Source organism: Oncorhynchus mykiss, chromosome 5, assembly GCF_057628025.1.
Source record: "Oncorhynchus mykiss isolate SJ-2025 chromosome 5, ASM5762802v1, whole genome shotgun sequence".
NCBI lineage: Eukaryota > Metazoa > Chordata > Actinopteri > Salmoniformes > Salmonidae > Oncorhynchus > Oncorhynchus mykiss.
In genome coordinates, this window is record NC_143026.1 from 93064593 (window position 1) to 93090442 (window position 25850).

Genomic DNA, 25850 nt, shown 5'->3' on the forward strand with positions numbered 1-25850 from the left:
ACGGGCATTGATCATGTAAATGGTATTTTCCGGTTCATGGATGATCGTGTCGTTACATACTGTAGGTCTATGCTGTTTTTTTATTGGCTTTTACCAATCTGGTATATTGACCTTCAGTATTCAGAATGTTATCGAGATCTGTTATATTGACCTTCAGTATTCAGAATGTTATTGAGATCTGTTATATTGACCTTCAGGATTCAGAATGTTATTGAGATCTGTTATATTGACCTTCAGTATTCAGAATGTTATTGAGATCTGTTATATTGACCTTCAGTATTCAGAATGTTATTGAGATCTGTTATATTGACCTTCAGTATTCAGAATGTTATTGAGATCTGTTATATTGACCTTCAGTATTCAGAATGTTATTGAGATCTGTTATATTGACCTTCAGTATTCAGAATGTTATCGAGATCTGTTATATTGACCTTCAGAATGTTATCGAGATCTGTTATATTGACCTTCAGAATGTTATCGAGATCTGTTATATTGACCTTCAGAATGTTATCGAGATCTGTTATATTGACCTTCAGAATGTTATCGAGATCTGTTATATTGACCTTCAGAATGTTATCGAGATCTGTTATATTGACCTTCAGTATTCAGAATGTTATCGATCTGTTATATTGACCTTCAGTATTCAGAATGTTATTGAGATCTGTTATATTGACCTTCAGAATGTTATTGAGATCTGTTATATTGACCTTCAGTATTCAGAATGTTATTGATCTGTTGTTGTATTCACATGTTGCTGATCTAATACAATACACTAGCATGTGGCATACTGTAATGAATCACTAGTAGCAGATGGTAACGAACAGATGGTACTACCATGTGGCATACTGTAATGAATCACTAGTAGCAGATGGTAACAAACAGATGGTACTACCATGTGGCATACTGTAATGAATCACTAGTAGCAGATGGTAACAAACAGATGGTACTACCATGTGGCATACTGTAATGAATCACTAGTAGCAGATGGTAACAGATGGTACTACCATGTGGCATACTAATGAATCACTAGTAGCAGATGGTAACAAACAGATGGTACTACCATGTGGCACACTAATGAATCACTAGTAGCAGATGGTAACAAACAGATGGTACTACCATGTGGCACACTAATGAATCACTAGTAGCAGATGGTAACGAACAGATGGTACTACCATGTGGCATACTGTAATGAATCACTAGTAGCAGATGGTAACAAACAGATGGTACTACCATGTGGCACACTAATGAATCACTAGTAGCAGATGGTAACAAACAGATGGTACTACCATGTGGCACACTGTAATGAATCACTAGTAGCAGATGGTAACAAACAGATGGTACTACCATGTGGCACACTGTAATGAATCACTAGTAGCAGATGGTAACAAACAGATGGTACTACCATGTGGCACACTAATTAATCACTAGTAGCAGATGGTAACAAACAGATGGTACTACCATGTGGCATACTGTAATGAATCACTAGTAGCAGATGGTAACAAACAGATGGTACTACCATGTGGCACACTGTAATGAATCACTAGTAGCAGATGGTAACAAACAGATGGTACTACCATGTGGCACACTAATGAATCACTAGTAGCAGATGGTAACAAACAGATGGCACTACCATGTGGCACACTAATGAATCACTAGTAGCAGATGGTAACAAACAGATGGTACTGTCTCTAATGGTATTTATTACATCAATGTCTGACTGTGAAGCTAAGTCACCGTTGTGTAATTACAAGCGGCCCATTGCATCCTCTGCCTCCTTGATTACCATGTAGACTCCTGTCGGCGAGAGGGATATTAGTGGCACAAACGACACATGAAGGCAAGACTCTTCTGTTCCCTCGTCCTTATCCATCTCCCTTCACTGCCCACTCCAACAGCAGTCTTTCTGCAGTCAGCCTGTATTGACTGGGAACAGATGTTTTATTTGTTACTGTGTTCTGGGACAAACAGCCACTTACTCAACAAACAGCGGTCCATTCTGTCCAGCCGATAAGGACTGCTTCTTGCAGTTTTATATTGGGGACATGGACGAATGTGTTTTAACTCCAGGATTGATGAGCGGGAGAAATGTTCTCTGGGATTGTTTAGTCTCTGGGTGAGCTGCTTTCTTCACTGTAGATATCAAGCCCTCCGATCGATGGCAGTCACAAGTCCCACTCTGTGCAGCACGAAAACATGTTTTTGAAATGGTTGCCATTTCCCACAGTTGCGCCATCACTTCCCCCTCCCAGACATGGCCGCCGCTCCTGGTAGCTCGTCTACCGGCTCCTCTGATTCAGCCTCCCTCCGTGCTCGTTAATTCCGTCTCTAATAATAAATATATCTCTGAATAAAAACGGTCTTCTCCCTCAGTCCGACATTTCTTTAATAAAGGTTATGATGATTTACAAATAATAAACAAACAAGCTACTAGAGTACCAACAGCTGAATGCCTTCTGGGAGTTTTTATTTACAAAACCATACCAAGTCTCACAGGAAGAGAGCGCAGGCAGAACCCAAAGTAGTCCCTAGATGAGGAATCTCCTTTCTTACGATTATCAGTAAAATAATTGTGATTTATATCTTATAAATTAGTTATGTATAGCTTTGTAACACTATCAGTGACCAACCATCCAGCTTTGGAGTAGTTAGGTCAGGGTGTCCCATAGGGGTGAGCATTTTGGTTTTTGCCCTAACACTACACAGCTGATTTCATATAATCCACTAACCATCAATCTTTGGATCATTTGAATCAGCTGTGTAGTGATCGAGCAAAAAACCAAAAGGACCCCTTGAGGTCCTGACAGTGTCATTACATGTAGTAATATTTGGGGAGGCCAGCAGAGTGGAACAGAACGGTTAGGGAAGACAGGCAGGTAAATCTAATCTCTTCCCCTGATCCTGATTAGCGCTAGTTAGCTAACCATCCCACTGTTATCAACTGACAAACACACTCTCTAGTTAGCTAACCATCCCACTGTTATCTGCTGACAAACACACTCTCTCTCTAGTTAGCTAACCATCCCACTGTTATCAACTGACAAACACACTCTCTAGTTAGCTAACCATGCCACTGTTATCGGCTGACACACTCTCTCTCTAGTTAGCTAACCATCCCACTGTTATCTGCTGACAAACACACTCTCTAGTTAGCTAACCATCACACTGTTATCGGCTGACAAACACACACTCTCTAGTTAGCTAACCATCCCACTGTTATCAACTGACAAACACACTCTCTCTAGTTAGCTAACCATCCCACTGTTATCTGCTGACCAACTCTCTAGTTAGCTAACCATCCCACTGTTATCGGCTGACAAACACACTCTCTAGTTAGCTAACCATCCCACTGTTATCAACTGACAAACACACTCTCTCTAGTTAGCTAACCATCCCACTGTTATCTGCTGACCAACTCTCTAGTTAGCTAACCATCCCACTGTTATCGGCTGACAAACACACTCTCTAGTTAGCTAACCATCCCAATGTTATCGGCTGACAAACACACTCTCTCTAGTTAGCTAACCATCCCCACTGTTATCTGCTGACAAACACACGCTCTCTAGTTAGCTAACCATCCCACTGTTATCGGCTGACAAACACACTCTCTCTAGTTAGCTAACCATCCCACTGTTATCTGCTGGCACACACTCTCTCTAGTTAGCTAACCATCCCACTGTTATCGGCTGACAAACACACTCTCTCTCTAGTTAGCTAACCATCCCACTGTTATCTGCTGACAAACACACTCTCTCTAGTTAGCTAACCATCCCACTGTTATCTGCTGACCAACTCTCTAGTTAGCTAACCATCCCACTGTTATCGGCTGACAAACACTCTCTCTAGTTAGCTAACCATCCCACTGTTATCAACTGACAAACACACTCTCTCTAGTTAGCTAATTATCACACTTTATCTGCTGACAAACACACTCTCTCTAGTTAGCTAACCATCCCACTGTTATCAACTGACAAACACACTCTCTCTAGTTAGCTAACCATCCCACTGTTATCGGCTGACAAACACACTCTCTCTAGTTAGCTAACCATCCCACTGTTATCGGCTGACAAACACACTCTCTCTAGTTAGCTAACCATCCCACTGTTATCGGCTGACAAACACACTCTCTCTAGTTAGCTAACCATCCCACTGTTATCGGCTGACAAACACACTCTCTCTAGTTAGCTAACCATCCCACTGTTATCGGCTGACAAACACACTCTCTCTAGTTAGCTAACCTTCCCCACTGTTATCTGCTGACAAACACACTCTCTCTAGTTAGCTAACCATCACACTGTTATCAACTGACAAACTCTCTCTAGTTAGCTAACCATCACACTGTTATCGGGTGACCAACTCTCTCTAGTTAGCTAACCATCCCACTGTTATCGGCTGACAGTATTTGGCCAGCTGGTCGTATACGTAGGGCGGTTCCCACCCACAGCTGGTATCGGTACTGTTTAGGCCTACAGCAAACATTGTTGATTTAGTATTGGACTCCTTCCTCAATATATGAGGTGAGATTTGACATTTTGTAATACTCCTTCCTTTTTAATTGATCACCAGACTGCAGGAGTTTCAGAACCCCTGGAATAAAGGGAAATATAGTGTTGTAGTAGCCCACTTCAACATTAAAAAGCAAAACTCAGACTGCTATTATTTAATGAATTATAAAGGACAGTTTGGAGACTTCCTGTAGTGAAAGTGGCCACACGATCGTGTTGTTTAAAGCTGTTTTTTTTTTTTTTTTTTTTTTAGTGATGTGCAGTTCACAAACGGTTTTGTTAATTTGGGACAACTCTTTTTACTGACTCAAGTCGTGCTTCGTGTTTTGTTGTTGTGAGTGACTCGTTCATTTTAGTAATTCGTTTTGACCTGCTGACCGCAGTGAAGTCCTACAGCAGGATTACTACACTCTCCTCTTGCTCAGTGGCTCCAGTGAAGTCCTACAGCAGCATTACTACACTCTCCTCTGGCTCAGTGGCTCCAGTGAAGTCCTACAGCAGGATTACTACACTCTCCTCTGGCTCAGTGGCTCCAGTGAAGTCCTACAGCAGCATTACTTAACTCTCCTCTGGCTCAGTGGCTCCAGTGAAGTCCTACAGCAGCATTACTACACTCTCCTCCGGCTCAGTGGCTCCAGTGAAGTCCTACAGCAGGATTACTACACTCTCCTCTGGCTCAGCTGCTCCAGTGAAGTCCTACAGCAGCATTACTACACTCTCCTCTGGCTCAGTGGCTCCAGTGAAGTCCTACAGCAGCATTACTACACTCTCCTCTTGCTCAGTGGCTCCAGTGAAGTCCTACAGCAGCATTACTACACTCTCCTCCGGCTCAGTGGCTCCAGTGAAGTCCTACAGCAGCATTACTACACTCTCCTCCGGCTCAGTGGCTCCAGTGAAGTCCTACTGCAGCATTACTACACTCTCCTCTGGCTCAGTGGCTCCAGTGAAGTCCTACAGCAGGATTACTACACTCTCCTCTGGCTCAGTGGCTCCAGTGAAGTCCTACAGCAGCATTACTTAACTCTCCTCTGGCTCAGTGGCTCCAGTGAAGTCCTACAGCAGCATTACTACACTCTCCTCCGGCACAGTGGCTCCAGTGAAGTCCTACAGCAGGATTACTACACTCTCCTCTGGCTCAGCTGCTCCAGTGAAGTCCTACAGCAGCATTACTACACTCTCTTCTGGCTCAGTGGCTCCAGTGAAGTCCTACAGCAGCATTACTACACTCTCCTCCGGCTCAGTGGCTCCAGTGAAGTCCTACTGCAGGATTACTACACTCTCCTCCGGCTCAGTGGCTCCAGTGAAGTCCTACAGCAGCATTACTACACTCTCCTCTGGCTCAGTGGCTCCAGTGAAGTCCTACAGCAGGATTACTACACTCTCCTCTGGCTCAGTGGCTCCAGTGAAGTCCTACAGCAGCATTGCTACACTCTCCTCTGGCTCAGTGGCTCCAGTGAAGTCCTACAGCAGGATTACTACACTCTCCTCTGGCTCAGTGGCTCCAGTGAAGTCCTACAGCAGCATTACTTAACTCTCCTCTGGCTCAGTGGCTCCAGTGAAGTCCTACAGCAGCATTACTACACTCTCCTCCGGCTCAGTGGCTCCAGTGAAGTCCTACAGCAGGATTACTACACTCTCCTCTGGCTCAGCTGCTCCAGTGAAGTCCTACAGCAGCATTACTACACTCCTCTGGCTCAGTGGCTCCAGTGAAGTCCTACAGCAGCATTACTACACTCTCCTCTGGCTCAGTGGCTCCAGTGAAGTCCTACAGCAGGATTACTACACTCTCCTCTGGCTCAGTGGCTCCAGTGAAGTCCTACAGCAGCATTACTACACTCTCCTCCGGCTCAGTGGCTCCAGTGAAGTCCTACAGCAGCATTACTACACTCTCCTCCGGCTCAGTGGCTCCAGTGAAGTCCTACTGCAGGATTACTACACTCTCCTCCGGCTCAGTGGCTCCAGAGAAGTCCTACAGCAGCATTACTACACTCTCCTCTGGCTCAGTGGCTCCAGTGAAGTCCTACAGCAGGATTACTAAACTCTCCTCTGGCTCAGTGGCTCCAGAGACGTCCTCCGACCAACTACTGTCTGTCATGTAGCCGTGCAGGAAAACAGATCGTGCTGTAGGCAGCATAGACGAAAAAGACATGTTTAGAAATGATCATTGGTCGCATAGTGCAAGAATGAATACAATGAGTTGTTGAATGTTGTGATGGACACAGCTTTGTAGAAACAAAACAACTGCTCAACACTCAAACTTGAAAATTAATATTTTTTTGTTGGGGGTGGGGGGCAGTCTGCAGTTCACAAGTGCTATTGTGCTCATCACTAGTGATGGGGGGGGGGGAAAATCTATACATTCACATCGCAATATTTATTTTGGACGATTTTTGTAAATTTTATTTTTGCTAGGTAGCATTAGCTTGTGCTGGTCAGTTGTACCTCTGCCAAAATTCATATTTGTCATCCTATAGCTTGTAATCCATCTAATAAATAAAAAAATAGTGAGTCAATGTGTGTTCAGCACTTATATTTCCATGACTGATCAAAACCCATGTTCTCATTGGCCTTCTCTCTTGTCGCTCTGCAGCAGACATGGTGGGCAATATGTTTGAGACATCAAATCACAATACGTATTGGTATCGACGTCACGATACCATGTCGCGAGGTCCCTGTCAATTCCCAACCCTACTTATCACCCTCACGACAGTCAAGCAATGCATTCCGGCGAGAGTCGGTCACAATCTAGTCCGCGGTTGTGGGGCCCCGACTAGACCTCGTTTCAAATGTATCAAGAAATAATCATATTTGTTTGGCTTGCAATTGTTAGTTTTTTTTAAAGCACACATTTTTACAAGTCTCAATCACAAATCACCACTCCAAATGTCCAGTTCAGCGGTAGAGGGTGTCGAATATCTGAGTCAGTAAAAACTCTCCATAACTAGTGTTTTTTTTTTTTGTGTGTGGGGAAAATCTCTGACTAATATTAGGAGCTAGACAATGACTCCTCTCACTGAGGCAGATACAACAAGGCCCAACACAACCCTGCTAGTACGAGGTGATTTTAAACAAGCCAATCTGTTTTGTGTGTAAAATCAAGTGCCAAGAGAGGTGCACTAATTTGTTGTTGCTCAATGCCAACACATTCTCGGTTTTGGAAATGTGTTTGGAGTGTAAATTCTCCTGTGAAGTATTGTATTCACCTTGCTTCTCCCTCAAGCTGGATTCTAAACCGATTTCAGGCTCTTTCACATGCAGAGAGCCATGTCTATAAGGAATGTGTTTGACATGGCTCTCTGCTCATCTATAAGGAATGTGTTTGACATGGCTCTCTGCTTGTCTATAAGGAATGTGTTTAACATGGCTCTCTGCTCGTCTGTAAGGAATGTGTTTGACATGGCTCTCTGCTCGTCTGTAAGGAATGTGTTTAACATGGCTCTCTGCTGGTCTATAAGGAATGTGTTTGACATGGCTCTCTGCTGGTCTATAAGGAATGTGTTTGACATGGCTCTCTGCTTGTCTATAAGGAATGTGTTTGACATGGCTCTCTGCTTGTCTATAAGGAATGTGTTTGACATGGCTCTCTGCTCGTCTATAAGGAATGTGTTTGACATGGCTCTCTGCTCGTCTGTAAGGAATGTGTTTATCATGGCTCTCTGCTGGTCTATAAGGAATGTGTTTGACATGGCTCTCTGCATGTCTATAAGGAATGTGTTTGACATGGCTCTCTGCTGGTCTATAAGGAATGTGTTTAACATGGCTCTCTGCAGGTCTATAAGGAATGTGTTTGACATGGCTCTCTGCTCGTCTGTAAGGAATGTGTTTGACATGGCTCTCTGCTGGTCTATAAGGAATGTGTTTGACATGGCTCTCTGCTCGTCTATAAGGAATGTGTTTGACATGGCTCTATGCTGGTCTATAAGGAATGTGTTTAACATGGCTCTCTGCTGGTCTATAAGGAATGTGTTTGACATGGCTCTCTGCTCGTCTATAAGGAATGTGTTTAACATGGCTCTCTGCTGGTCTATAAGGAATGTGTTTAACATGGCTCTCTGCTGGTCTATAAGGAATGTGTTTAACATGGCTCTCTGCTCGTCTATAAGGAATGTGTTTAACATGGCTCTCTGCTGGTCTATAAGGAATGTGTAACATGGCTCTCTGCTCGTCTATAAGGAATGTGTTTGACATGGCTCTCTGCTGGTCTATAAGGAATGTGTTTAACATGGCTCTCTGCTGGTCTATAAGGAATGTGTTTGACATGGCTCTCTGCTGGTCTATAAGGAATGTGTTTGACATGGCTCTCTGCTCGTCTATAAGGAATGTTTTTGACATGGCTCTCTACTGGTCTGTAAGGAATGTGTTTGACATGGCTCTCTGCTGGTCTATAAGGAATGTGTTTGACATGGCTCTCTGCTGGTCTATAAGGAATGTGTTTGACATGGCTCTCTACTGGTCTGTAAGGAATGTGTTTGACATGGCTCTCTGCTGGTCTATAAGGAATGTTTTTGACATGGCTCTCTGCTGGTCTATAAGGAATGTGTTTAACATGGCTCTCTACTGGTCTGTAAGGAATGTGTTTGACATGGCTCTCTGCTGGTCTATAAGGAATGTGTTTGACATGGCTCTCTGCTGGTCTATAAGGAATGTGTTTAACATGGCTCTCTGCTCGTCTGTAAGGAATGTGTTTGACATGGCTCTCTGCTGGTCTATAAGGAATGTGTTTGACATGGCTCTCTGCTGGTCTATAAGGAATGTGTTTGACATGGCTCTCTGCTGGTCTATAAGGAATGTGTTTGACATGGCTCTCTGCTCGTCTATAAGGAATGTTTTTGACATGGCTCTGCTGGTCTATAAGGAATGTTTTTGACATGGCTCTCTGCTCGTCTATAAGGAATGTGTTTGACATGGCTCTCTGCTTGTCTATAAGGAATGTTTTTGACATGGCTCTCTGCTGGTCTATAAGGAATGTGTTTGACATGGCTCTCTGCTCGTCTATAAGGAATGTGTTTAACATGGCTCTCTGCTGGTCTATAAGGAATGTGTTTGACATGGCTCTCTGCTCGTCTATAAGGAATGTTTTTGACATGGCTCTCTGCTGGTCTATAAGGAATGTGTTTTAAGGCCAAGGTTAGAAATGCACCTAGACCTATGAGAAAGCTGTGTGACCACACCAACCGGTCAGACATTACGTTAGATATGAGGTGTTTGGCACAGCAGGAATGTAGGTGGAGGTGTACGTGCGTACACAGCTGCTTCACTGGGCCCTTTTTTTGTTTTCAAACTAGACGCTGTGTACAGTGGTCTACCTTTTCCTTCCTCAAGACGTCTGGGAGCAATTTTAAGCAGTGACAAATGTCACCTACCTCTGACACTACCTCTGACTCTACCTCTGACTCTACCTCTGACTCTACCTCTGACTCTACCTCTGACTCTACCTCTGAGTCCCAAATGGCACCTATTTCCTATATTGTGCACTGTGTTTGATCAGAGCCATATGGGCCCTGGTCAAAAGTGAATCGGTGCCATTTGGGGATTCCCCTCTCCTTACTACCTCGCCTTACTATCTCTTCCACTTGTGATTGTGGGAGATGGTGCTGAGTGTCCCAGGCAGCCGGAGGAAAAGGAGACCAGAGGATTTCATTCATAAGCTTTTCGTTTCCTCTTTTTCTTCAGCGTTCCTTTTTTAAGAAAGGTTCATGATTAACACGCGGTCAGGATTCTGGAAACTTCTCCTCAGATTTATCAAAGTGGGGTAACGTTAAATCTCTTTCTTCTCCTCAGATTTATCAAAGTGGGGTAACGTTAAATCTCTTCCTTCTCCTCAGATTTATCAAAGTGGGGTAACGTTAAATCTCTTCCTTCTCCTCAGATTTATCAAAGTGGGGTAACGTTAAATCTCTTCCTTCTCCTCAGATTTATCAAAGTGGGGTAACGTTAAATCTCTTCCTTCTCCTCAGATTTATCAAAGTGGGGTAACGTTAAATCTCTTCCTTCTCCTCAGATTTATCAAAGTGGGGTAACGAAAGGCTTGTTGTTTTTGAATAGGGTTAATGTCAAATCAACTCCCAGTCAACGGTTACGAAGTCAAAATGTCCCTTAAAAAAAAATAAAAAATTATGAGTCTTTATATAATTATATAGTGTATCACTGGCTTTGTACATCTGGCAGACATTTTTAAACAACCGTTATAAGAATGATTCTGAATCTGTCTGCGTGTGATTTAGACCATATCAACCCCAAACAAAGGCCTTTAAAGTGGCACTTCGGTCATCCTTTTCACCTCTATTTAACACCTGATTTCCTTAACAAAAAAGGCACATCTCAACAGGTGGCCCAGGTAAGTCATGACATGGAGGGGTGGGGGGGGGGGGCGCTTTCTTCTTTTTGTTTGTTATTGTTCCTCAAGCAAGGGGGGAGGCTGATGACATCACGGATTCCCATCCTTGAATGTCCTACTCCTTTCAAGTTGTCTTTAACAACAACAACAGAAAACGCTATTTTGCTCAAGACATTTTTTTTTTTTTTCTCACCCTTTTAGTGCAGGAGTGTCAAACTCATTCCATGGAGGGCCTAGTGTCTGCAGGGTTTTGGTTTCTCCTTTCAATTTACTGATCAGTGACCTTAATTCCTCAATGAAGTACAAGGGAGGAGCGAAAACCAGCAGACACCCTCTGGAACAAGTGTGACGTACTCTAACTGTATTTATACTTGAGATTTAACTTTTCAACAGGAAAAGTTTTTTTTTTTTTTTTTTTTTATCCCTGGAGGACATATTTTTAAGGCTATTTACATGATCTCCCTAGTCTTTGTGGAAACAGAGATGTAATGGTAGTGTTGCCAATGCAAACCAGACTTTTTTTTATTTTTTTATAAGGTTTTTAAAAATACAATTTTAAATTACAACCAGATGTCTCACACTATAATTTTCTATGGAAGTCACGGGTTAGGATTCCAAACCCCAACTGCAGTGTGTTCCTCGTTAGGGTTGGCCGGTATCTAGATTTTCATACCTTCGTATCATTCCTGCTCAAAATACCCCCAGTACACACGGTATACCGCTGTAGTCTATTCCTGGTTCGTAGTAATTAGTGAAGAACTTAGTGGAAACAAACCCAACGGTGTTGCAAAGGTAAACTGGAGGACGGGAGAGTTCCTTTCCATTCCCCTCCCATGTGAATTTACAGTACCCGGTTCAGGTCCAGGGAAGGGCCTGTTTAGTTAGGTTGTGCATTCTTAGACGAGAAAGGATCACCAATCCTGTTATTTGTTGTGACACACAACTCAAGCGAACGACTTCCCATGGCCAGCGGCCACTGGTACAGGCCACTGGTACTGCTATCCGGCTGACAGACAGCCAGGCCACTGGTACTGCTATCCGGCTGACAGACAGCCAGGCCACTGGTACTGCTATCCGACTGACAGACAGCCAGCCAGGCCACTGGTACTGCTATCCGACTGACAGCCAGGTCACTGGTACTGCTATCAGACCACTGGTACTGCTATCCGACTGACAGACAGCCAGCCAGGCCACTGGTACTGCTATCCAGCTGACAGACAGCCAGCCAGGCCACTGGTACTGCTATCCGACTGACAGACAGCCAGCCAGGCCACTGGTACTGCTATCCGACTGACAGACAGCCAGCCAGGCCACTGGTACTGCTATCAGACCACTGGTACTGCTATCCGACTGACAGACAGCCAGGTCACTGATACTGCTATCAGACAGCCAGGTCACTGGTACTGCTATCAGACAGCCAGGTCACTGGTACTGCTATCAGACAGCCAGGCCACTGGTACTGCTATCAGACAGACAGCCAGGCCACTGGTACTGCTATCAGACAGACAGCCAGGCCACTGGTACTGCTATCAGACAGACAGCCAGGCCACTGGTACTGCTATCAGACAGACAGCCAGGCCACTGGTACTGCTATCAGACAGACAGCCAGGCCACTGGTACTGCTATCAGACAGACAGCCAGGCCACTGGTACTGCTATCAGACAGACAGCCAGGCCACTGGTACTGCTATCAGACAGACAGCCAGGCCACTGGTACTGCTATCAGACAGACAGCCAGGCCACTGGTACTGCTATCAGACAGACAGCCAGGCCACTGGTACTGCTATCAGACCACTGGTACTGCTATCCGACTGACAGCCAGGCCACTGGTACTGCTATCCGACTGACAGCCAGGCCACTGGTACTGCTATCCGACAGACTCTCACCTCAACTGTGTTCTCAAGCCTTATAACAGATTATGACTCAAATGCAAATTACGTTATGTAACCTGAATGACTCCCTTTGTCATATTCAGACTGAGACTAAATTACCTTGATTGACTTGTGTGTTATGTTATGAGTGCAGGTTAGTTATTGGAGAACCACTAGACATTGTATTTCTTTTTTTTAATCACTGACTTGTGAACAATTGACCAGTATTTGTGTTCAGACAAGGTGCTGTAAATCTAGACGGGGATAGTCTGCATTGTTCATGTCATAAAATCTTTGTTCTCACAGAAAGTGGTGATGTTCTCTCTGTCTCCTGTAGTCCAGAGCTGACGGACAGACTCTTCTCTCTGATGTGTTCCGGAGGAGCAACCTAATGGAGAGCGATTACTTTGGCCTAGAGTTCCAGAACATGCAAATGAGCTGGGTAGGTACTCGAACTAACTATGACTTGTTCTTGAACTTGATGAATGAGATCACTGGGAAATAAGCTGTTTTGATTATTCTCTACAGAAGGGAAAGTCCTAGAGGATCCTTGGGAGTTTTAAAAGTCAGTATTTTCTCAGCTGCTCTCTAGACTTCAGACCCATGGCTTCTCCTTGCTCTGCAGAGTATTGGTTCGAACTTGTTTGTAAAGCACCCAAATAAAATGTTAAGAACTGGATGTTGTTGAAACATACAGTACTAGTCAAGTTTGTACACACCTACTCATTCCAGGTTTTTTAAAATAATTTTTTACTGTTTTATACATTGTAGAATAATAGTGAAGACATCAAACTATTAAATAACACACATGGAATCATGTAGTAACCAAAGTGTTAAACAAATCAAAATATAGTAGCAACCCTTTGCCTAGATGACAGTTTTCCACACTTTTGGCTTTCTCTCAACCAGCTTCATGAGGTAGTCACCTGGAATGCCTTGTTAATTTGCGAAATTTCTTTCCTTCTTAATGCATTTGAGCCAGTCAGTTGTGTTGTGACAAGGTAGGGGTGGTATACAGAATATAGCCCTATTTGGTAAACAACCAAGTCCATATTATGGCATGAACAGCTCAAATAATCACAGAGAAATGACAGTGCATCATTACTTTAAGACATGACAGTCAGTCACTGGGGAACATTTCTAGAACCGTGAATGTTTCTTCAAGTGCTGTCGCAAAAACCATCCAGCTCTATGATGAAACTGGCTCATGTGAGGACTACCACAGGAAAGGAAGACCCAGAGTTACCTCTGCTGCAGAGTTACCAGCCTCAGAAATTGCAGCTCAAATAAGTTCTTCCGAGTTCAAGTAACAGACACATCTCAACATCAACGGTACAGAGAAGACTGCGTGAATCAGGCCTTCGTGGTCAAATTGCTGCAAAGAAACCACTACTGAAGGACACCAATAAGAAGAGACTGGCTTTGGCCAAGAAACACGAGCACTGGACATTAGACCGGTGGAAATCTGTCCTTTTGGTCTGAGTCCAAATTTGAGATTTTTGGTTCCAACCGCCGTGTCTTTGTGAGACGCAGAGTTGGTGAAAGGATGATCTCCGCATGTGTGGTTCATGGAGGAGGTGTGATGGTGTGCGGGTGCTTTGCTAGTGACACTGTCGGTGATTAATTTAGAATTCAAGGCACACTTAACTAGCATGGCTACAACAGCATTCTGCAGCAATACTCTATCCCATCTGGTTTGTACTTAGTCCCACTATCATTTGTTTTTCAACAGGACAATGACCCAACACACCTCCAGGCTGTGTAAGGGATATTTGACCAAGAAGGAGAGTGTTTTAGTGCTGCATCAGATGACCTGGCCTCCAATCACCCAACCTCAACCCAATTGAGATGGTTTGGGATGAGTCGGACCACAGTGAAGGAAAAGCAGCAAACAAGTGCTCAGCATGTGACAACTCCTTCAAGACTGTTGGATAAGCATTCCAGGTGAAGCTGGTTAAGAGAATGCCAAGAGTTTGCAAAGCTGTCATCAAGGAAAAGGGTGGCTACTTTGAGGAATCTCAAATAATAAAATATATTTTGATTTAAAACGGTTTTGGTTACTACATGATTCCATATGTTTTATTTCATCGTTTTGATGTCTTCACTATTATTCTACAATGTAGAACATAGTAAAAAAAAAAAATTGAATGAGTAGGTGTGTCCAAACTTTTGACTGGTACTGTACATAAAAATGGACCGAATGTGGTGTATAAAAAAAATCCTGTCTTAATTAAGATGTATGAAAAGGAATCTCGGACATATGGGAGACTGTTAGGATGTATGAAAAGGAATCTCGGACATATGGGAGACTGTTAGGATGTATGAAAAGGAATCTCGGACATATGGGAGACTGTTAGGATGTATGAAAAGGCATCTCAGACACATGGGAGACCAGTAGGATGCCTTGTTCAAAGAAGACAGACTCAGGGACGTTTTCAGATGCCTGCGAGGTTCACTGGATCCATCCTGTGGTCTGTCCAGGGGAGGTCGGCTGTTCAGCCGGATCACCGTTAAGGCAATCTAAAAGCCAACTTCTTTAATAATAATAAAAAATAAAAAACTTATCACCCGTTACACATCTTTGCTGTCAGATTTGTGAAAGGAGTATTGTCATGGAGACCATAGCAGTTGAGGTGCACTCGCTCTGAATCAATAACACCAGGACAAAGATGTGCTGTAGAAACTGTAGAGATGGATACACTATAGTTTAGACCAGGGATGGGAAACTTTGATGGGGGTGGGGGCCACAAAGTCATCATGAATGGCCGTAGTAGCTCGCACCCCCCCCCCCCCCCCCCCCCGTGACCGTGAAGAGAAACAATTTAAGTTTTAAAGCACATTTCTTGCAATTTTGCTATAGGGTGGAGGCAAATGTTTGCAACGGGCCCCACCCTGGTTGGTCATTTGTGCATGCTTTTACTACAAGTTTAGATAGCTGGCCGCTAGACTCATTTACCAATCTAAAAAAAATAATAATAATGTGCTAGACAACGGGCTAGTTAAGTGACTCGGTGACATAACGACCACATTTTTATTTTTTGAATTGTACCTCGTGTGTGCCACTATTCTAACTCTCAACAATAAGTTCAGACGCCGACGGAGTTTGGGCGTACACAAAAAAGGGGGCTAGTTGCCAGTTGCCCATCCCTGGTTTTGACCTTCCACAATTTGAAAGTGATCTTTCAACTGGAATCCTTTCCGATATGTTGCTGATGTCCTCTCCTCACCTAAGGTCAAAGGTTATCCCGGGTGGCTGTTGTCTTAACCACACTGGACTCCTGCTGTCCTGTGTCCCTTTCATATAGAGAGGAGCTGAGGACTGCTATAGAGGTGTGAACTGTGTAGGAATAGAAGGTGCATTCCTCTCTCCATCAGGTCCCGGATGTGATGAAGGGAGAGGGGTGGGGGGGGAGTGGCCTCTGCAATGTGGCTATGGAGCCAACCCTCAAATACTCCCGAACCCCGCCCCTCAACTGTCACTCACAGCGTCCACCACTGTCACCAAGGCAGCCATCTACATAGCTGTGGTCCCATCACGCCTGAATTATGACTGTTGGACAGTACTTTCTCTTGGACCCACTAGGCCACAAACAGCGCAGAGAGGAAGGACTATGTTTCCTAAGCTCTCTCAAGCGTTCCTTTTTTAAAAAAAAATGATAATTAAAGGCTTATCGGTAATTTTTAAACTTTTTTTTTTTTTCCAGGTTTGGTTGGAACCCACGAAGCTTGTAGTGAAACAAGTGAAGCGTAAGTTCACACAGACCAGGAGCATTTCTAACACAACTGGACTTATTGTCAGGTGTAGTTTTTAACGTCTTGGTTGTTTGTTTGTTTCAGGACCCATGAACACCCTCTTCAGGCTGTCCGTGAAGTTCTTTCCCCCTGACCCTGGTCAGCTGCAGGAAGAGTACACTAGGTCTGATTGTCCCTCACGCTCTCTGTGTCTCAAATGGCACTTTTATTTAGTGTACTACTTGTGGTACACTATATGGGGAATAGGGTGCCATTTGGGTCAAAAGTAGTGCACTATATGGGGAATAGGGTGCCATTTGGGTCAAAAGTAGTGCACTATATAGGGAATAGGGTGCCATTTGAGACATCCTCTGTGCCGTAGTCACAATAAACATGAACAGGACAGCTGTCATACGCTTTTTAATTGTTCAGTCCTTATTTTTGCAAAAAGCTGATGACGTTGACGAGCTTAACCGGGCGTTATTATTATAGAGGCCGATGACCAGATGTACACTATAAACTAAAGTCCTGACCTGTGTTTACACACGTGCATTTGGGAAAGTATTCAGACCCCTTCACTATTTTCCTCTAATGCACTAACTGTTTCACTAAAGTCCTGCCTCTGTTGTTTCACTAAAGTCCTGCCTCTGTTGTTTCACTAAAGTCCTGCCTCTGTTGTTTCACTAAAGTCCTGCCTCTGTTGTTTCACTAAAGTCCTGCCTCTGTTGTTTCACTAAAGTCTTGCCTCTGTTGTTTCACTAAAGTCTTGCCTCTGTTGTTTCACTAAAGTCCTGCCTCTGTTGTTTCACTAAAGTCCTGCCTCTGTTGTTTCACTAAAGTCCTGCCTCTGTTGTTTCACTAAAGTCCTGCCTCTGTTGTTTCACTAAAGTCTTGCCTCTGTTGTTTCACTAAAGTCTTGCCTCTGTTGTTTCACTAAAGTCCTGCCTCTGTTGTTTCACTAAAGTCCTGCCTCTGTTGTTTCACTAAAGTCCTGCCTCTGTTTCCTTCCCAACTACTTGTTGGTCCTAGACATGGAAACACGATTTCTCTAGTACACCAGGGTGTATACTTCAGTGTAACACACCGGTGTCCATATTGAAAAAGCAGCGTATAAACTAAAGCCCTGTGTGTGTGTGTGTGTGTGTGTGTGTGTGTGTTTCCCCCAGGTACCTGTTCTCCCTGCAGATGAAGCGAGACCTGCTAGAGGGCAAGTTGAGCTGTACAGAAAACACTGCTTCTCTGCTGGCCTCACATCTCCTTCAATGTATGTCTGATGATACAGGCTCTTTTTCGTCTAGTGTCGTAGAGAAACGATTACTCTTGATTTTGAAGAGCGTGTACAGTATGTACTGATTATGACTGTGTTATGAAGTCTGTCCCTAAAGGCTACCCTTTCTATAAAGTGTTATCCGTGTAAACAACCGGTATAGCTGCATTACATACACGTTTTATATTGACGATGGATAAATCTGATTTTGATGACCTTTTTTTTTTTTTTAGTAGCATTATTAACATGATGCTATGTTGCTGCATTTATAACACCGCCTCCCTCTCCTCCAATCACAGCGGAGATAGGGGACTATGACGACCTGGCGGACAGGGACTTCCTGAAGCTGAACAAGCTGCTGCCCAATCAGGAGAGGATACAGGAGAGGATCATGGAACTGCACTACAGACACCTGTGAGTCGCTACGTCCTTCTGTCCTCTCCTCTCCTCACACCCAGTGAAACTAACCTCTGTCCTAGCCTGGTCCCAGACCTGTTTGTACTGTACAACCAACTCCTATGTCTATCTGCATGACATACTCAGTCCGTGTTCATTTCGCTCCTTGCTATTGGCAGTGCGATTTCCACGTTGTACTGACGACAGATATATATATTTCTTGTCACTTTTTTTCCAATGTTTTGAGAGGACATGAAAGGTCCTTTTTGTTTAACTTCAACACTTCACAACATGAATGAATTTCCTCCTTGGAAGCAGGAGTCTTCGTCTCTCTACGTCATGAGTTACAGGTTTCTTCTAACAGGTACATGCCAGTACTCCCCAGTAACCTCAGCCAGTGTCTTATCCACCTGTGTCCTAAATGGCACCCTCATCAGATCACGTGTTTAGCAGATGTTATTGTGGGTGTAGCGAAATGCTTGTGTTTCTAGCTCCAACAGTGTAATAATATCTAGCAATTCTCAACAATAAACGCAAACCTAAAAGCATAAGAATGGAATTAACCTCTAGCGTCGAGCAATCCCGTATCCGGGAGCGTAATCATAGCCTCAAGCTCATTACCATAACGCAACGTTTCCTATTCATGAAAAAGTTCAAATGAAATTAAATAAATATATTGAAACACAAGCTTAGCCTTTTGTTAACAACACTGTCATCTCAGATTTTCAAAATATGCTTTATCCAAAGCTACACAAGCATTTGTGTAAGAGTATTGATAGCCTAGCATAGCATTAAGCCTAGCATTCAGCAGGCAACATTTTCACAAAAACAAGAAAATCATTCAAATAAAATCATTTACCTTTTGAAGAACTTCGGATGTTTTCAATGACGAGACTCTCAGTTAGATAGCAAATGTTCATTTTTTCCAAAAATATTATTTGTGTAAGAGAAATAGCTCCGTTTTGTTCATCACGTTTGGCTAAGAAAAAAAAACGAATATGCAGTCAACACAACGCCAAACTTTTTTCAAAATTAGCTCCATAATATCGACAGAAACATGGCAAACGTTGTTTAGAATCAATCCTCAAGGTGTTTTTCACATATCTATTCGATAATCTATCAGTGGTGGCAGCTGGCTTCTCATCAGAAGAAAACGGAAAAATACTGCAGCTGGAGATTACGCAATAATTGCGACGGAGGACACATTGCGACGGAGCGACCACCTGGTAGATGTAGTCTCTTATGGTCAATCTTCCAATGATATGCCTACAAATACGTCACAATGCTGCAGACACCTTGGGGAAAACGTGGAAAACGTAAGCTGACTCCTAGCTCCTCCACAACCATATAAGGAGTCATTGGCATGCAGGGCTTTCAAAAAATGGGGCACTTCCTGGTTGGATTTTTATCTGGGTTTCGCCTGTAACATCAGTTCTGTAGCACTCACAGACGATATCTTTGCAGTTTTGGAAACGTCAGAGTGTTTTCTTTCCAAAGCTGTCAATTATATGCAGAGTCGAGCATCTTTTCGTGACAAAATATCTTGTTTAAAACGGGAAAGTTTTTCATCCAAAAATTAAGAGCGCCCCCTATATATATATATATATATACATATATATAAATATTAGGATGAGTAATGTAGGAGTGGCATTGACTAGAATACAGTAGAATAGAATACAGTATATACATATGAGTAAGGCAAAATATGTAAACGTTAGAGTGGCCGGTGTCCCCGCTATTAGAGTGGCCGGTGTCCCCGCTATTAGAGTGGCCGGTGTCCCCGCTATTAGAGTGGCCGGTGTCCCCGCTATTAGAGTGGCCGGTGTCCCCGCTATTAGAGTGGCCGGTGTCCCCGCTATTAGAGTGGCCGGTGTCCCCGCTATTAGAGTGGCCGGAGTCCCCGCTATTAGAGTGGCCGGAGTCCCCGCTATTAGAGTGGCCGGAGTCCCCGCTATTAGAGTGGCCGGAGTCCCCGCTATTAGAGTGGCCGGTGTTCCGTGTCTATGTATATAGGGCAGCAGCCTCTAAGGTGCAGGGTTACATAACTGGGTGAAAGCTGCCTAGTGGTGGCTATTTAACAGTCTGATGGCCCTGAGCTGGGTTTTTTTCTCTCTTGGTCCCAGCTTTTATGCACCTGTACTGACCTCGCCTTCTGGATGATAGCGGGGTATTTGTATTTATTATGGATCCCCATTAGTTCCTGCCAAAGCAGCAGCTACTCTTCCTGGGGTTTATTATGGATCCCCATTAGTTCCTGTCAAGGCAGCAGCTACTCTTCCTGGGGTTTATTATGGATCCCCATTAGTTCCTGCCAAAGCAGCAGCTACTCTTCCTGGGGTTTATTATGGATCCCCATTAGTTCCTGCCAAAGCAGCAGCTACTCTTCCTGGGGTCCAGCAAAATTTAAGGCAGTTTATACATTTTTAAAACATTTACAATACATTCACAGATTTCACAACACACTGTGTGCCCTCAGGCCCCTACTCCATCACTACCACAGCTACAGTACTAAATCCATTCGTATGTTATCGTGTGTGTGTGTGCATGTGTCTGTGCCAAATGTTTGTGTTGCTTCACAGTCCCCGCTGTTCCATAAGGTATTTTTTAAAATCTGTTTTTTTAAATGTAATTCTACTGCTTGTGTCAGTTACTTGATGTGGAATAGAGTTCCATGTAGTCATGGCTCTATGTAGTTCTGTGCGCCTCCCATAGTCTGTTCTGTACTTGGGGACTGTGAAGATACCTCTGGTGGCATATCTTGTGGGGTATGCATGGGTCTCCAAGCTGTGTGCCAATAGTTTAAATGGACAGCTCAGTGCATTCAACTTGTCAACCTCTTATAAATACAAGTAGTGATGAAGTCAATCTCTCCTCCACTTTCAGCCAGGAGAGATTGACATGCATATTATTAATATTAGCTCTCTGTGTATGTCCAAGGACCAGCCGTGCTGCCCTGTTCTGAGCCAATTGCAATTTTCCTTAGTCCTTTTTTTTGTGGCACCTGACCACACAACTGAACAGTAGTCAAGGTGTGACAAAACTAAGGCCTGTAGGACCTGCCTTGTTGATAGTGTTGTTAAGAAGGTAGAAACTAGGGCCTGTAGGACCTGCCTTGTTGATAGTGTTGTTAAGAAGGTAGAAACTAGGACCTGTAGGACCTGCCTTGTTGATAGTGTTGTTAAGAAGGTAGAAACTAGGACCTGTAGGACCTGCCTTGTTGATAGTGTTGTTAAGAAGGTAGAAACTAGGACCTGTAGGACCTGCCTTGTTGATAGTGCTGTTAAGAAGGTAGAGCAGCTCTTTATTACGGACAGACTTCTCCCCATCTTATCTACTGTTGTATCAATATGTTTTGACCATTTGACCATGACATCTCGACTTGCTCAATTTCCACATTTATTTATTACAAGACTTAGTTGAGGTTTAGGGTTTAGTGAGTGTTTTTGTTCCAAATGCAATGCTTTTAGTTTTGGACATATTTAGGGCTAACTTATTATTTGCCACCCACTCTGAAACTAACTGCAGCTCTTTGTTGAAGATTGCAGTCATTTTCAGTTGCTGAAGTGTATAGTTGTTGGATCATCCACATACATAGCCACTCTGGCTTTACTCAGCCTGCGGCATGTCGTTAGTAAAAATTGAAAAAAAGCAAGGGGCCTAAACAGCTGCCCTGGGGAGTTCCGGCCATGGCTCCGGGTGTTTGTTGTCCTGCAGTCCACTTGTCAAAACTAGTGCACTATATAGGGAATAAGGTGCCAAATGGGACGCAGACTCAAATGGCACCTTATGAAGCTGAACCCAAGATGCATTTGTTTTAGCTGTTTCAGATCGTCTGCTTCACCTCCAGCACTGAACGTCTAATGTCCCGGAGTCATCTTGGACATAGACTTTTTTTTAGTTTTTAGTTTGTTTTACAAGTGGTTCCGGCAGCACTAAATTGCTTTGAATAGTTTGATAATAAGATTACAAACAAGGTTTATTTGGATATCCATAAACCTGTGTTAACTTTTTTACCTAAAAAAGGAACATTATCTCAGATATTTCTGCTGACATAGACACTTTTGTTAAATCGCACATAAAACGTAGTCAATAGACAACTAAATGTGACTGTGTCTCTGGGAGGAGTTGAGTCTGGCAGCTGTTCAGAATTCAAAGGGCTCTTCGTGGTAATCTGGGTGTTCTAGCTCACTACCCTTTCCCACATTTTCAGCCTGCCTGTTCAAACACCCTCCTTGAGCTTCTAGTGACTTTCCACTCCTTTTCTATAGACTGTGCTCCCTCTGGTCCCTGGTTAGAAGTAGTGCACTATAAAGGAAATAGGATTGCATTTGGAATGCACACTGCCTCTCCTCTTCTCTCCTCAGAGTGACAATAGGCAGGTTTCCATTGACTCAGGTTTATTCCACAAAAGCAATGTTGCAGAAGAAATCTTTGCATCACATGCAATGGACAGATGTATAGGGGGGGGGGGGGGGGTATTTTTTTAAAGATCAACAAAAATGTTATGTGACCAACTTCTTTACAATTATAACACTATAATACTCCACTAAACTTAATTCCAAATACGTACTGCTTGCTAAAATAAAAGCTTTTCCGAGATCATCCTGACTTTCTAAAATGCTTGAATTTCTTCGACTTGCTTTTCTGGAATGCAAGTTTCACCATCCAAATCTTCACCACCATGTCCCAGGTTGTGGTGATACGTTGGCACATGACAATTATTAAAACGTGGCAAACCAATTCTTGCATTCTATCCATGCTGGCTTTCGCCGGCTGTTTGAGACATGAAACAGATAGGTGGGGAGGGCATTTCAGGTTGTCTCCAATTTTATTAATGTCGATTTTGTCTAAAATGGTAATGGTAACATTGTTTGTAAGCTTGTGTAGTCAAATTAATCTGTGTATGTTATCCATTTGTTTGTATGCTGTTCTTTGTATGACATTTTTAATATTTGATTATTAACCAATGATATTAGGCCACTCTTGGCCATGATTACAGACACCTGTGTCTTTTGACACTATATAAACGAGTCATCCCGCAGTGTTTGATTTATACCCTGATGAAGACAGCTTGGCTGTCAAAACGTTGGTAATTAAATTATTGCATCTGACCTCCTAGAGTGTGCGGCTCTTTTATTTTCAAATGGTAACATTTCAACCATTAATTTTAAGTAAAACAAATCCATGCAAGACTGTGAGACGGAAACATTCTACATGTAGACAACAAAATCAGTGGATAAGTTCATGGAAACATAGCTGTTGATATAGCAACTCCTAGGTTGGCGGGCAGGGTGGTGGGTTATCTCCCCCCTCTGGCTGTTGCTGTTGGGGAGGAAGCTCTGGCTGTTGCTGTTGGGGAGGAAGCTCTGGCTGTTGCTGTTGGGGAGGAAGCGCTGGCTGTTGGGGAGGAAGCGCTGGCTGTTGGGGAGGAAGCGCTGGCTGTTGGGGAGGAAGCTCTGGCTGTTGGGGAGGAAGCTCTGGCTGTTGGGGAGGATGCTCTGGCTGTGTCCCATATGGCATTCTATTCCTTAAATAAGGCTTAAGGGCCCTGGTCAAAAGTAGTGGACTATACTGGGAATAGGGTGCCATTTGGGACTTAGACTATGGCTTGTGCATGGCTCCTAGCCTCCTCCCTAGCACCCTGATCTAATCCCCCTCGTGTCAGGCCAGGCTATTTGATTAGCCAGACAGCCAGGAGGGGAGAGGAGGAGGGGGGGCAAGGGGAAGAGGGGTGGAGGAGGGGCATAAGGAGATTTCGCAGCTTAAAGGATGAACAAAATTAGAATGCTGGGTGATGATCTGGCATACTGCCACCCGACTAACCAAAGACGAGCATCATGATTTAGTTTGTACACACACACACGCGCGCGCTCTACTAGAAAACATTGAGATGATTGGCGATTGGATGGCTCTCCTCTTCTCCAACATGTTGTTAGTCAAACATTTTGACATGTTCTCATTTAAGTCCTTGTAAGAGGTTAGGGCTGGGGAGGGGAGCTTTCATTGTCTTTATTTTTTATTGCTAGAGTCACTCTTCTTCTCAGGAGAATCACCACAACTCATGTTGACACACGTCAGCCATTTTGTAAGTTGAACAGCCAGCCAGCCGTTCTCTCTGATCTTTCCATAGGTTGTAATACCAAGTAGACTGTTAATATTCAGTTTATCCACATCCTCGCTCATATGAGACACATTCATAAATAAGACCAATAAAGTGAGCCAGGGATGGAACTGACGAATAGACATTCTTGTTTGCAAAGACAAACTTTCACTGACCTGAAGTGAACGGAACTCAACATCCCCTGTGTCTTCTCCCCCCCCCCCCCCTCCCCCCCAGCGGGCAGACTCCAGCCGACTCAGACTTTCAGGTTCTGGAGATCGCCCGTAAACTGGAGATGTACGGCGTCCGTTTCCACCCAGCAGCCGACCGTGAGGGAACGAAGATCAACCTGGCTGTGGCTCACATAGGCCTGCAGGTCTTCCAGGTGACTTGTAGTTCTACTGCTGACACACACACACACCTCGCTCCACCTCTGAGAATGCACCCGAGGCCTCATCCCACCGGTTTCAGATTCTTGTCTTTGGTCTCATTTTCTCCCAGGGTAACACCAAAATAAACACCTTCAATTGGTCCAAGATCCGAAAACTGAGCTTCAAGAGGAAACGCTTCCTGATCAAGCTATACCCAGAGGTTCATGTGAGTACTGTATTTCTGTCATCAACGCATTGGAGGCAATCAGCAGTTGAAAAAAATTAAGTGTTCTCGCTTGTCCCTGTTTTGGTAAAAAACTGAGGGATGGGGCTGGAGAAATGTAACCAGTCTCCAATTTATAGACCAAGCTTTGGATGAAAAGATTGACCATCCATGATATCAACATTATAGTTTTAATCATTTTACCTGTATCATTAAATCAGAAGTCCAAAGATTGATGTAGCATCTGCAGATTCAACACAAATTGGCTAATTGGGTGTCATCCAGAGTGTCTGGTGGTGTTCTCTACCCTGTACAAGAAAAAAGTAGAAATCTGTCTTTACAAATCTATGTAAAGGGATCTGTGTTTTTTATCCTGAAGGTCTGTGCCAAGTTTGAACCATATACAGAGCATTCGGGAAGGTATTCAGACCCCTCAACCTTTTCCACATTTTGTTACGTTACAGCCTTATTCTAAAATTGTGGAATTAAAAAAAAATGTTTAATCCATTTACACACAATACCCCCACAATGACGAAGTAAAAACAGGTTTTTAGAATTTTTTTGCAAATATCACATTTACATAAGTATTCAGACCCTTTACTCAGTACTTTGTTGAAGCACCTTTGGCAATGATATTACAGCCTTGAGTCGTCTTGGGTATGACGATACAAACTTGAAACATCTGTTTTTGGGACGTTTTCCCCCTTCTCTGCAGCTCCTCTCAAGCTCTGTCAGGTTGGATGGGGAGCGTTTCTCCAGAGATGTTCAAACTGGTTCAAGTCTGGTCTCTGGCAGGGCCACTCAATGACATTGAGACTTGTCCTGAAGCCACTCCTGCATTGTCTTGGCTGTGTGCTTTGGGTTGTCATTTTGGAAGGTGAACCTTCACCCCAGTCTGATGTCCTGATCGCTCTGGAGAAGGTTTTTCTCAATGATTGCTCTGTATTTTGCTCTTCATCTTTCCCTCGATCTTGACTAAAGGCCTGATTGGTGGAGTGCTGCAGAGATTGTTGTCCTTCTGGAATGTTCATCTCCTCAGAGGAACTCTGGAG

The 25850-nt window shown here is 43.7% G+C and overlaps 1 protein-coding gene across 11 annotated transcripts in view; it reads left to right on the forward strand.

Annotated features, from left to right (window-relative positions):
- farp2 (FERM, ARH/RhoGEF and pleckstrin domain protein 2) overlaps nt 1-25850 on the forward strand; it is an 88249-nt gene that overhangs the window by 15883 nt on the left and 46516 nt on the right. For all 11 annotated transcript variants that reach the window (XM_090236425.1, XM_090236427.1, XM_090236422.1 and 8 more), the window contains exons 3-9: nt 13047-13151; nt 16414-16456; nt 16547-16625; nt 17608-17705; nt 18008-18122; nt 24442-24589; nt 24706-24801. In XM_090236425.1, coding sequence (XP_090092551.1) covers nt 13047-13151; nt 16414-16456; nt 16547-16625; nt 17608-17705; nt 18008-18122; nt 24442-24589; nt 24706-24801 — 684 coding nt within the window. The remainder of the gene's footprint in view (nt 1-13046; nt 13152-16413; nt 16457-16546; nt 16626-17607; nt 17706-18007; nt 18123-24441; nt 24590-24705; nt 24802-25850) is intronic.